The 12847-nt window shown below is 41.5% G+C and overlaps 1 protein-coding gene across 8 annotated transcripts in view; it reads right to left on the reverse strand.

Moving 5' to 3' along the window:
* Positions 1-503: 503 nt before the first annotated feature.
* The window catches only part of dab2ipb (DAB2 interacting protein b), a 156796-nt gene continuing 144452 nt past the window's right edge, over positions 504-12847 (reverse strand). For 7 of the 8 annotated variants that reach the window (XM_063478187.1, XM_063478188.1, XM_063478186.1 and 4 more), the window contains 4 exons: positions 12336-12473; positions 6287-6489; positions 6096-6183; positions 504-4627 (listed from right to left, as the gene is read on the reverse strand). In XM_063478187.1, coding sequence (XP_063334257.1) covers positions 4460-4627; positions 6096-6183; positions 6287-6489; positions 12336-12473 — 597 coding nt within the window. In that variant the 3' untranslated portion in view covers positions 504-4459. The remainder of the gene's footprint in view (positions 4628-6095; positions 6184-6286; positions 6490-12335; positions 12474-12847) is intronic. The other variant, XM_063478185.1, reaches the window with a different exon arrangement.

Consider the following 12847-nt stretch of genomic DNA (forward strand, 5'->3'; position numbering starts at 1 on the left):
GGAATGACAATCAGGCAGTATGTAGGTCAGACTTGCTGAGCGAAACAGACACTACTTAAACTGTACTTCCACAAAAAAGCTGCCTTTGCCTTTGGACCCTGCTACTGAGCATATGTTCTCTCTAGTTGTTTGTCATCTATCGCAGCCTGCCTGAGTATTTAATGAACACGTGATTCATCTGTTACGCTCTCAAACTAAGCTCCATTTATTCTATCAGAGAACCAGAATAAGTGTGATGGATACCAGCACGTGTGAGGCAATGAGACAAAAGACATAAAGGCACACGATTTTAAAATAGCTAAATAAAACTTTAATAGGTCTAGTTGCAAATGTACATAAATTGCACAGCCACATTTTGTCAACACAAACTCCTCTGTACATTATTGTTTTGTCACTGTCGTCAAAGGAAGCAGAATCCAGCAAATACTTTATACTTTCAACATACTTACAAAAGTATTTTCTACAAGATAATAGAAAACATACAACATCTGTTACTTTATTTATAGCTTTATATTTCAATTCATCTTTAGTCGGATTGGCTGAACTGTGTGTTAAGAGTGACCTCATGGTTTCCTGATTTATAAAAGTAGACCATAAAAAAACAAAACAACAACAACAAAAAACCAACACAAAACAAAACTGAAACATGAGGAGTCGAATTAGAAACCAAAAACTGCAATGCCTCTTCTACTTGTATCTGTTTAAGAAGTACTGGTGGGATAAATGTGGCAACCTTGTATCAGTTTAACTTTTGTAAACTTCAAAGTGAGACTATGTGACTTTCATAGTTTAACAGCTACAGGTAAACTGCTAAAATACTTTTTTTTTTTTGCTAAAAAGCATGAGCTATTTCTTAATTCAGAATAGCTAATGCTATTAAGCTAGTTACCGGTACATGGCTTACTAGTTGCTAAAATGCTAAGCTACATACTACATTTTTTAACACCAAAATTCCAAATAATTTGGTCAAATAACAAATATCCCTCAACTTCATGGTGATTTAGCGCCAGTGCAAAGCTACTGATCAGTACGGTACCTTTTTTGTAAAACTGACCTGCAAACATTAGCTAACTGTAATCTTAGGTACATGCTAACAGTTATCTTGTGTGTTATATTTTTTATATATGCTAATGCCCAAACCTATGAAAGAAAAACTGTATCAAAGTTATTCTAATTATTTAGTTACTCTATAAAATCTGACTTACTAACTGACATATCATCAAATTTATTTTTTTCCCTTTAATGGGCTCCATATAAAGTAATTAGCCAAATAGGAGAGTTTTACACAGTCGAGCATTTAGCAGAAATGCTAAGCTATCGAGCACAACAGTGACGCCCATGATTTTAATGGCTCTGGTTCCAGAAGTGAATTCCCATTCATTTTCTCCAGTGATGTTTCAGGAAATCCTTATATGAAGAGTTTTAAGCCTTGAACCAAGCCGTATAACTATAAAAAGATGATGTGGCTCAAAAAAAAAAAAAGTGCAGCTGTAAAAGACTGTACATAGTTACTTTTAAGAGTGAAAGAACTACTTATCCCAAATCTCAGCTTACCCAGCAAAGAGCTTTCAAAACAAAACAACTAAAACAAAACAACTAAAAAACAGAATTTGATCCTTCTTCCTTCCTTGATGGATAATACTTATTGGGTTATGATATATCTCATAATCAAAATCTCTGTGGAGAATATGAATGAGATTCTTACTTCCAGAACCTCACTGTTGACCTCTGTAGTAACAGTAACACAAGTGCACCACAGTCTGAAAACAGACTCACTAATGTGCCTTTAACCATAAAATGTGCCAAAAAATTTGCTAATGGTACCAAACAGTCAGCAAATGCTACCAATGAAAACAGTACGCAGCGTATTTATTGCTATCTAAATTGAAGAGCTGTTTCTACTTGTCAAAGTGACACAGTCTGACTTTCACCTATGCAGATATTTCTACAGGCGGTTAGACGTCGGGTGAGATGTGAAAAGTCGTGTGAACTCATCAGTCTGAGGCAATTTGTTCTGGTTCAGAGAAGGAGGGGAAAAGTCACATCGTTGAGAATCTCATACAAAATTTTGTGAATTCGCCATACCATAAAAATCCCTTACTTCAATTTTAAACTTTGCCACATTTTTAATCACCTGAAAAAACAACAACCAAAAAAAAAAAGCTAATTACAAACATCAACCACTGAACGTAAAAGTGCATAGAGCTAGACTGATGAGAAATACAGGATTGTGCTTGTGAATCTCGAGACTGGACTCAACTTGGCCTGTAACCAATGAAGAAGTACATCCCAAGAGTCAAACTCCTACTTATTTTTTTTTTTTGGCTAGCAATAACACACTCTAAATACAAAAGAAACCAACAACTTTAAACAGAGAACACTGAAAGGTTAAATTTGATTGTATAGTTCTACCCAATGAGGACAGATGACTTGACTGAGCTGTTTCATATTTACAATATCCATAATGGTACAGCAGAGTCTGAGCACAAGATACATTTACAAAAAGCTCTGTTAACATTAGGTAAAAATAGTGTGAGCATTTTATTTACACTATCCCAGGCTGCCCAGCCTTTTAATACACTCAGTTACACATCATATATTCACGTCATGTCTGAAAAAAGCCTCTCGTCATCATCATCACCATCATCATCATCATCGTTCAGCTAGCAATCAGAGAAAACAAATGGTGATACTGACGCTACTATTGGCTATAGAGCAAGGATGAAGCATGCGCGGCCTCACGCTTGATGTATAGTTTGTTACAGAATGAGAAAAATGGCTACAAAAATACCCAAAATACAGAGATGGTTGGGATGGATGGAGGGATTAAAAGGACCAAACCCTGTGTTAAGACCAACTGTGAGTTAGCATCTTCACATTCAGAAGAACAAGGTAAAAGAAAGGTGGAGGTGAGTAAGAGGGGGGAGAAGGAAAAACAAAAAAAAGCGAGACAACGATGATGTCACTGGGATCAACAGAGTCACAGTTTGGATGCAGCATACTTCATAACCACGGACAAATAAAGCATCGAGAGCGCAAAAAATGTCAGGACTGGGGGTGTGGGGGGCGCGCCTTGTAACGGCTCATCAGTCCAGTGTATAGTATGAGCGAGCGCGGTTAAGCACGTCTCTCAATAGCTCTTGTGCAACTAGAGAAAATCAGAAAAAGACCACGCACAGAACTCGTGATTGATAATCTTTGCCTTCAAGAGCAGCGATGAGCACCGGGTGAGACCAGATCGCTCCCGTCTCTCGCACCGTATGTAAAGGGTTACGCGTCGTGGGATTATTCTGAAGGACGACCGAGGTGCTCGCGACTGCTCGGCAGCGTGGCCTCCCTCTCTCCAGGGCTCCAAAGCAAGCTACACACGACAGTCTTTTCATCGGAAGAGAAGAAAAATAAAACTCAGAAATAAAGGGCTGCTTTTATATTTGAGATTATCAAATATAGGTATATGTGTGTATAATCTATAGAAGGAAAAAAAACTGCATACATCTATTTAAAATTTCATGAATATAGTATCACATAGAATTCATTTAGTTAAGTGTTTATAATACATCTGTAACGCGTTTGTTTCTTTACAAATCCACAGTATAAGTTGTGCCAGTATAACTTTTTTTTTGTTTGTTTTTTTGCAGAAAAAAAGCTGCTGGGGAGATGTGGGAGAAAGTCGAGGTGTGTTCCTTACTTAAGGCCTTTCATGTACCAATAGCTGTTCGCAAAGTGCACTACGTAGGGAAAGGAGGGGGGTGGGGAGGGGGCTGGTCAGGGGATGCTCAGGAACACACACTCGGCAGCGGAAAGGGAAACGTAGATTGTTTTGGATTAAAAATATCAATTTTCTTTTAATAAGCTCTTATTTGGTTCTTTAAAATAAAGCACTAGTAATCCTCTCGAGAAACTAAAGTGATAATCCTCAGTACGTGCTGTTGGTTTTGAAGTGGGTCCACCTGGTCATCAAGAGGGACAAGAAGAACGAGAGAGGAGGAGAGGAGGGTTGCGAGGGTGACCGTGTCTGGCGGTCGTCACTGTGTTTGGGTATATAGTGGTTCGTCCCAGGCTTTGACAGCGGCGTGAATTGTCCCAGCAAACTACGTGTGTCCATTGGCAAACAGCTTCGAGTTCTATATATACACACAAGCTCCGCCCCACCTCCTCTGGCCATCACCCTCATAAATGAAGGCCGTCTGGTGATCTGTCCGTCAGCGTTGAAGTTCTGCCTTTTCCCTCAAAAGAGTGGCGCCCTCACTCCTACACTGTCTCCAACAAAACAAAACAAAACAAAACAAAAAAAAAGGAAACGTCTGGCTTATAAAACAGACTCACGCACGCACACGCCTGCAGTCTCGCAGTCTTTCAAACAGACATGCATCCACGTATGCACGTAGACATCCACACGCTGAACAGCTGTACACGCTCGGGCGGTCGACTCTCGTTCGGGGCAGACGCCGGGTCTTTCTTAGCAGTTGCTGCTGTTCCTAAATTCTCCATTTTCCGTGATCTGCAGTTTGGTGGGGTTGGTGGGGGAGATGCCGTTGCGCGTCTGCATGTTGTAGCGCTCCTTTAGCTGGCTGAGAGCGCTCATCAGACGGGCGTTGGCAGCATCCAGCGATGCTATGCGCTTCTCCTGTGAAATCACATGAACACAGTAAGACCCGGGAAAAAAATCCAATATTATAGCTTCCTCCTCAGTTGGAGGAGAAATGCGACGTTCTTATTTGTCCCCATCCTAAACCTGTTGATATCTGCTCTACAACCAAGCTTTGTTAGTGTCACGAGCTTGTTTTAAATGAGCGGTAACCTTTGGCGCTGAAAAGTGAAGCTGACACTGATGTGCAAACAAACTGCAAACTAACTGTCATGTTTATATTTTATTAATGTTTAAGGTTAGATCGTCATGTGTGTGGCTGCTTTGAGTGACAGCTACGTGCTAACTAGGCTGCTAACTGTCTGCTTAGGCTTCCCATCTGCTTGTTGTACCAACAGCTCATGTAAGATAACTGAATTGAATACAGTTTTATTTATATAGCACCAAATCATAACTACAGTCGCATCGAGGCACTTTATATTTTAAGGTAAAGACTCCAACGTGACAGCAGCCAAATATGCTAATGCTGCTAGAGGCTTTAAAATGCAAATCCACAAACCAGTGGGTAGAATCACCGTGATTATGTCCATCTTTTACATATAGTCTTTTGTTGTAAACGGCTAATTTCAAACACGCCCTGTTCACGAGGCCCGACTGATCTCCTGTGGTGAAGTTTTAAGTGTACTAGTTAAGTGTAGTTTAACACAGATAAAAACTGCATTTTTAAAAATACATCAACTTCCTGTCCCGGTCCACTAAAGCAGTCTTCACTCCCCGTCTTTGTAATGACCTTTTTTTTTTTGCCTTCTATCTGCGCTTGTGTACCGAGGCTGACAATTCATTGCCTTACTGCAGCGCACGTGTTTGTAGATGCAAACTCTCATTACTGTGTGTGTGACAGAGATTATTTGCCAATGCATGTTTGTGTCTGTGTAAACATCAGTTGCATTTCTTTGTCAACGACGCTGTGAAACACCTAAGCTACAAAGATGCAGATTTGCTCTTAATTGTGTGCTGGTGTTTGCACTTGCAGCTCTAACACACACACAAGCAGGACGGTTTAATCCTTCTATACAGCCGGTAAAATTCATACCTGCACAATCATTCTCTGGTGACAGTTACAAACCCAACGACAAACATTCAAAATTCCTTAAAAATGCACAAAAAGAACACATTTTTTCTTTTAAGTTAGATTTTCAATGCAATTTTACACAAATATGAACCACTGTGGATTATAGAGGTGCTACATGCTGACAGACAACCAGATAAGACACTTTTGTTTTATAAGGAGGAGTGGGAGGGAGCTGAGAAATTCTGCTCAGCCATCCAAGCTTGTCAATGCCACAGCTAGACAGCTATGAATTAAACATCTCTTTGTATTTCAGTGACCCTTTGTTTCCTCAAGTAGGAGAAGCAAGTGACAGCACATACAAAATTAAAACGCACAGATGAAAAGTATCCACAAAGCCATACGCAGCCCGCGGTGGGATCGCTACGGTGGACTGACCTGTGCGTCGATGATCTTCTGTTTAGAGTCTACCACCGCCTGCATGTCAGAATGATCCTTCTTCAGCTCCTCCTCCACCGACATTAACCTGGGAAGATAAACAAAGACAGGGCAGAGTTAGAGGAGCTGTGAAACGACGCATCCCAAAATACATCTCAGCAAATCTGCCTCTTCTTCCTCCTTTCCCCTGCCTGCTGATGATGCTCTTCATCTGGAGGTCTTTGTCGTCCTGCTGTCTGCGCAAGCGCTCCTCTGACTCCTCCAGCCGGGCCTGGTACTCCATCAGCACCTTCTGGGCCTGATCGTCCTGACCCTTCAGACGGGCCTCGTACTCCTCCAGCTTCTGCACCGACGCCCGCAGTTTCTCCTGCAGCACCGCGATCTCCTGCTGGTACTGAACAGAGAAGCGGAGCGTTGAGGACACTCTCATCGTCGCGTTTTGTTATCAACGTTATCATCAGCCCTAGCAGCGGGGTCCCCTTCTTCATTACCACGAGACGAGACGAGAACAAAAAACGGCAATCTGTCAATCAGACCTGGGACTGTGCTGTGTTGCGTCTGAGATGGAGTATAATTTTGGTCTAGAGGGAATTACTGTGGGACATTTTATATGGAATGTCATGATAGCACATTGAAAAACACTGATTGACATCACGGTGCCTTTGACGAGCCCAGTAAAGCTTTTATTGCCCCCAAAAATACTAAGTGGTGTTAGAAGGTTTCCAAAGGCAGCCTCTGTTCTGGATCTGAAACCAATGACCTGCTGAGACATGTAACTGGCAAAAAGAAAGAAAAATCAAAGCAAGAGAGAAGGGAGGAAAAAGGGAATTTTGAATGAATAAAGATGATAAGAAAAGGATGCAAGCAGTGAAACAGAAACTTCTCTTCAGCCAGTAGACTGTATATAAAAGACAGATGTAGCCACCATGACATCATATAGCTCTGAAATGTTTTCATAAAATTAACAGTGGGCTGTAAGCCTGTTTTCCCATACACTTATTTTTAAAATCAGACATGCTCAAAGTGTGATTCGCCCCCTGCTGGCAATTAGAAAGATTGCAGTTTTAAGGCAATTCCACATTGGCTTTAAGACTCAACGGCTATGGCCATCTGCCATGCCTATGCGTCAGAGAAGAGGAAACAAGTAGAGGAATCAAACATTTTTTGGTGTCTAAACAGTCTAAAGCTGGGGTGGGCAACATTTTTGGCAACCTGCTAGTGACTAATTCTTGGACTTGCATCCAGTCGGGGAATATTCGTTTTTGCCTAATGATTGCCGGTTGCCAAGGCAGTCACCAACCAGTCTTTAAGCCTGTGTGCTTAAAACATCAAAGATCACACACTGAGAAACCAACTACAAACACGACCTAAACCTGTGGACATAGCTTCTGATATTGCCATTCCTCAAACCTCACTGCTAGTTCATAATAATATAATAATATAATTTTATTTTATTTATATTATGCCGTATCACAACAATAGTTGCCTTGTGGGGGTTTTATATTATAAGGAAAGGCCCTACAATAATAAAGAGAAACCCCTCAATCAGATGAACCCCTATGAGCAAGCACTTAGCAAAAGTGGGAAGGAAAAAACTCCCTTTTAACAAGAAGAAACCTCTGGCAGATCCAGGCTCAGGGAGGGGTACAAGTGTTATTTATTACACTGGTAGATTCTCTTTGCTTCACTTTAATTCTTGTTTTTTGTGTAGTTTTGAATAAAATGCAACAATCTTTGACAGAATTAGAGCATCCAGAACGACCAGATCCAATTACAAAGCGAGGATGTCGCTCACTCTGTACCTGTTCACTCTTATTTACTCATGTCACACTACTGCTTCCATGGGGATATTTTCCCCATCAGCCCTCTTGTTCCCAGCAGTACGAGTGACCTCCATAGATTCATCGGCTGCTCTACCCATTTTCCACTTCTCTCTCCATCTCTGATATCCCAGATGTTCTTGTCACTAGATCCCCTGAGAACAAATGACATCTGCTGTATCTGAAGTTCCTTTGTTCTGTCCTCAGTCCCTTTGTTCTGTCCTCAGTCCCTGCACTGGTCTGCTTCAAATGCAGCAAACATCGACCCCGTGTTTTTCCTTATGCTGTCTTCTTAGCGGCATTCTCTCTTTCCATCTAACCCAAAGAAAATCAAGCAGCTGTAGCAGCTGTCAAACCTTTCCTGCTATCCACAGAAAAAAATCGCCTCCTTTCATCATCCTCTTCTCTCTCTGTATGTGTCGAAAGGGTTAGAACATTTGTTCAAGCAGCTATTTTGACAAGTAATGTTTTGTTTTTGAATATTTATCGTCATGAAGGTTTTGCTGAAATATAACCCCGTGCCTTCGCAACGCGAAGCGCCGCTAAATATTGATGTATTTCAGCCAAAGACACAAAGAAGATCTGACTTATTTCAGTCATACTGTCTCCCTCTGCAGATGTGCATCTGATATTCAAGCAGGCTAAAAAAAATTAACACATATGAATATTGATAACACAGACCAGAAGAAGAGAGAGCTGGGGAAACAAAGGCGATCTGGACAGATGCATCTGTGCACCTGTTGTCCTGATGTTACGTCTGACGGCATTCCCTATTTCTATTATTGCTGACATCCGTGTATCTCTCACAGGACAGTTAAGTCAAAATAGAAGCCCAATGGAAAACACTGGAAGGAGGTTTGTTCAATTTTGGGGTTTTTAGACTAACCAGCATAGTTAAAAACCAAGAGTCTGTTTTTGCAGGAGGTTTCTTCCTGTTAAAAGGGAGTTTTTCCTTCCCACTGTCGCCAAGTGCTTGCTCATAGAGGGTCATCTGATTGTTGGGGTCCTCTCTGTATCTTTATCTTGCAATATAAAGTGGCATGAGGTGACTGTTGTTGTAATTTGGAGCTATATAAATAAATCTGAATTGAACTGAATTTAGTATAATTAATGCAGCCCTGAAAAAAAATACATACTATAAATATTTTCAGTCCCTGAGTCACAATGTTAAGCATTTTACTTTGCATCATTTCTTCCAGCAACTTTGAGCCCCCATACTTTCTTAGGCAAGAACAATTTTACAGTACTATGTAAAGGTCTCAGGTCCTGTGTCAGGTCTTTGCTGGGTTTTTTCACCCCATTTCTTAAGGACTTTCAGATACGGTTTATCTGCTAGTAGATAGAAACTTATCCAGTTTGCTCATTTTTTTAGGAACATATTGCACACAGTGTCGTTATATGCCCAGGTTTTGGCTAGTGGGAATCACTGTGTTGGTGCAAAAAAATGCCATTTGTGTCGTCTTTGGCAATTTATGTAGATTAAACTGAAGAAATTGGAACAAAACGATGTGTTTTTGCAACAGGCTGCGTATTTATGCTCGAATGAGTCATAAGTCAGTTTGGAAGCAAAATACAAACAAGTGACGGATGGCTCAAGACTTCTGCACATGACTATATAGCATGTGAAACTTTAAATCTACATTTTGCGACCAAGCTGATCTTCTAACCCAGACCTTCCCAAAGTGTGGGGCCCGCCCCCTAGGGGGGGCGCAGAGCCATGGCAGGGGGGGGGGGGGGGGGCGGTATGAAAAGGGGGGAAAAAACCCAAAACGCTTGGACACTGCTAGCATGGGGCGCCCACAGAAACGCAAAGCAGGAGATGAAGCATCGCTGAATATGTTTCCAAACCAACTTCATTCTAAGCCAAAGACTAGAAAATATGGTGAAGCATATCTTCCCTTTGGTTTCACCTGCACAAGTGCCAAGGTAGGTCTCCCCTGCAGAATTGCTTTTCCCTTCGTCGGGAGCACGCGCTGGGCTCTTCAAATCAGGGACAAACAGTATCCCACATTCTTGATTTTTAGTTCACAAACACTTGTTGTAATGACTAACTACTCCTGACATTTTGGAGATGTTAGCTCTTTATACAGTAAAGTTACAGTGGGATACAAATAATATCAGGCTGATCCTGCCACGATTTGTTCCCCCGGTTCAAATCAGGGACAAACAGTATCCCACAGTTGTTTATGTTTTTAAACCCATTTTGCACAGAGAGGCATTTTTTGAAAAATGTATTGATAGCAATGTTGAATATTATTACACAGGAAAAAAACAACTACACGTAAAATAATCACACCGTGAGGCCTCTGCCTTTCTAAATAGAGGGACAGTAACTGCGTGTATATGTAAGCGTGTAAAAACTGCAGATAGTCAGATTAACAGTAACAGTATTTTGTCTCTATCTGCCATTCTGCAATTCATCTCATGTAAACAATAACGTGGCGCACAGCGTGACGTGAAAAAAGGCACATACCTTTGACGTTGCGTGACGAACTCTGTATTCCTCGTCCACACGTAAACGCAAAAAAGGAGTTTTAAAAAATCTCCGTTTTCGGTGATTCGAAGCGCCGTTTACGTGTGGACGAAACAGCTGCGTTTTCAAAAATACCCGTGTAGGTGCGGACGTAGCATAAAAGAGTTAGTAGTGTATTTTATTACTACCTGTAATTTATTGCAGATTACTTGTATTTGCTTAATTGTTTACTAAATGTTTGAGGTGTGAAATAAACCGCAATGGAGCAAAATATGGGTGTGTGTGGTTGGAGGATGTGTTTGTGCGTGTGCGTGCGCGCGTGCACGCGCGGGGGATGGGGGCGCGAACATTTTTCTTGTAAAACAAAGGGGGGCCTAGCAAAAAAAGTTTGGGAACCACTGTTCTAACCTACTTTTCCTTCTGTGTCAAAATCATTTTCAGGTGCTAGGGGGGAGTGAGCATTGAGTGGCCCTAACAGGAGACATTCATTAATCAAATCGATTAGATACTCACACTACTAACTAGATTGCCAGGATACCGTTGACACAAATTAAATTAACCATCGAGAACAAAATGAGCACAAAATGTAAACGTATCTGTTATACTGAAACACATACTGTGCAGGTAGTCAGCAAACGCTCTATTTAAGTAAAAATGCACGTAGCATTTATTTTTTACATTTGTCTATAATGTCCGTATAGTGAAGACTGTATAGACCATTAGCTGCAGGAGCGTATAAGCCACTCTCGAACAATTCCTGTCTTGTTAGCGGCTCTGCTATTTTAAGGTGGCTGTGGCTTTCTTTGTTAACACTGAAGTTATTGCCTTCTTTGGTCGCTCTCCCTGCCGGGGCTGCTGGATTCCATAACGTACGAGCTACGCCGGAATGACAGGTTTGTATTCATTATGGATTTACAAAAAATACAAAAAGAAAAAGAAAAAAGAAGAAGGGAGGGGGGGGGGGAGACATGCGACAAGCCAACCAAAGTATAGAAGCTGAGAGTGAACGGCTGTAAAGGTAGCTCAGCAGAGAAGCAGCGAACGTAGGCAGAGGAAGCAGCAAAAAGCCTCTTTATGTCCCCGTCTCTCACACCGATTCGAGCACACACAAGCTGCAAGACGTCTGTGTGGATGCTGCATGTGGATACACACACGCACACGGACACACCTGGTTTGGACTATTAACTTTGTGTTAAAGATGGTCAGAAAGGATTAAGGGGACATTTTTTTGTTTTTTCTGGAGGTGAAGGGAGATGTCTTTAAAGCAGTTTAACTCTCACACACACTTCATTTCTAGTTATTTTCAAAGTTTAGCTTTTTAAATGTGACAGAACTGCATAACAATATATAGACTAATATTCACAGCTTTTTGGATTTTACTAAAAAGGCTAACGCATTCATCAAGAAAATGAGATTAATGAAGCTGCTGCTGTCAGCACTGGAGCTTGTTGATATTCTTGCCTGCTATATTTAGCTTCACAATTATTTGCTCATGATAACTACCTCCTGCTGTAACTGCTGTTGCTATGATTTTCCCGCAGCTGCATAAATGTCCAAAAACATCGCAGATAAACAGCTGGACTATCACCAAAAAGTCAGTTTTTTTTCAAATGTATTATTTATTGAGCCAGATTGATGCACAAAATGAAGCCATTTCCCTTACTTTTATGTTGGAAATATGCACACTGTGGCTTTTTGCTGTGACAATTTGGCTCAGAGGCAAGGGCAAAGTTTAAATAAGAAAATAAAACCCCCAAAATAAATTAAAAAAAAATCAGGAGATAATTGAGTGTAGAAGGGGGGCTTTCAGGAGGGGAAGTGTGTATGAGTGGTAAAGAAAAGAAAGGACAGTTCAGTGGGGGGTGTCAGGGCTGAAGGTTGTGGTGGTTTGTGAAAAAGGAGAGGGGAGGGGGGGTGCTGGGGGTAGGGGGTCGGATGGCAGGTTACCTTCTCCACCTGAGTTAGATCCTCTCTGTTTCTCAGTGACTCGGGCTCCATCCCCTCATGGTCTAAATACTGCACATTCATATTCAATAGCCAGGCTGCTGTGCGGTCCAACGCACTGGGGTTCACTGGGGAGGGGGCCTAGTAAAACCAACACAAAACACACACACACACACACACACACATACACACACATACATGAGAGCAAGTGACGAGCAGGAGGGGAGAGGGGGAGGAGGGAGTTTGCAATATCACCACAGAAACAACAGAAAAAAACAAAACAAAACAAAAAAAACAAAAGAAGCTTGAAATGCATCGACTCATCTGGACTGAAAGCAGCAGGTGGAATGGATACACGTTTCGGTGTTCAGGCTCACGCAAACCTGCAGCACACGCTCTCTGAAGCAGGTTTTTAAACACGTGGGAGTGAAGGCAGCTATAGTGTCACACTGGCAGCGAGGGAAAGTAAACACTGTAAGATTCAATACCTGCGCCGAAATCTACCTGGAGGCAAA

Source organism: Pelmatolapia mariae, linkage group LG7 (genome assembly GCF_036321145.2).
Source record: "Pelmatolapia mariae isolate MD_Pm_ZW linkage group LG7, Pm_UMD_F_2, whole genome shotgun sequence".
NCBI classification, from domain to species: Eukaryota; Metazoa; Chordata; class Actinopteri; order Cichliformes; family Cichlidae; genus Pelmatolapia; species Pelmatolapia mariae.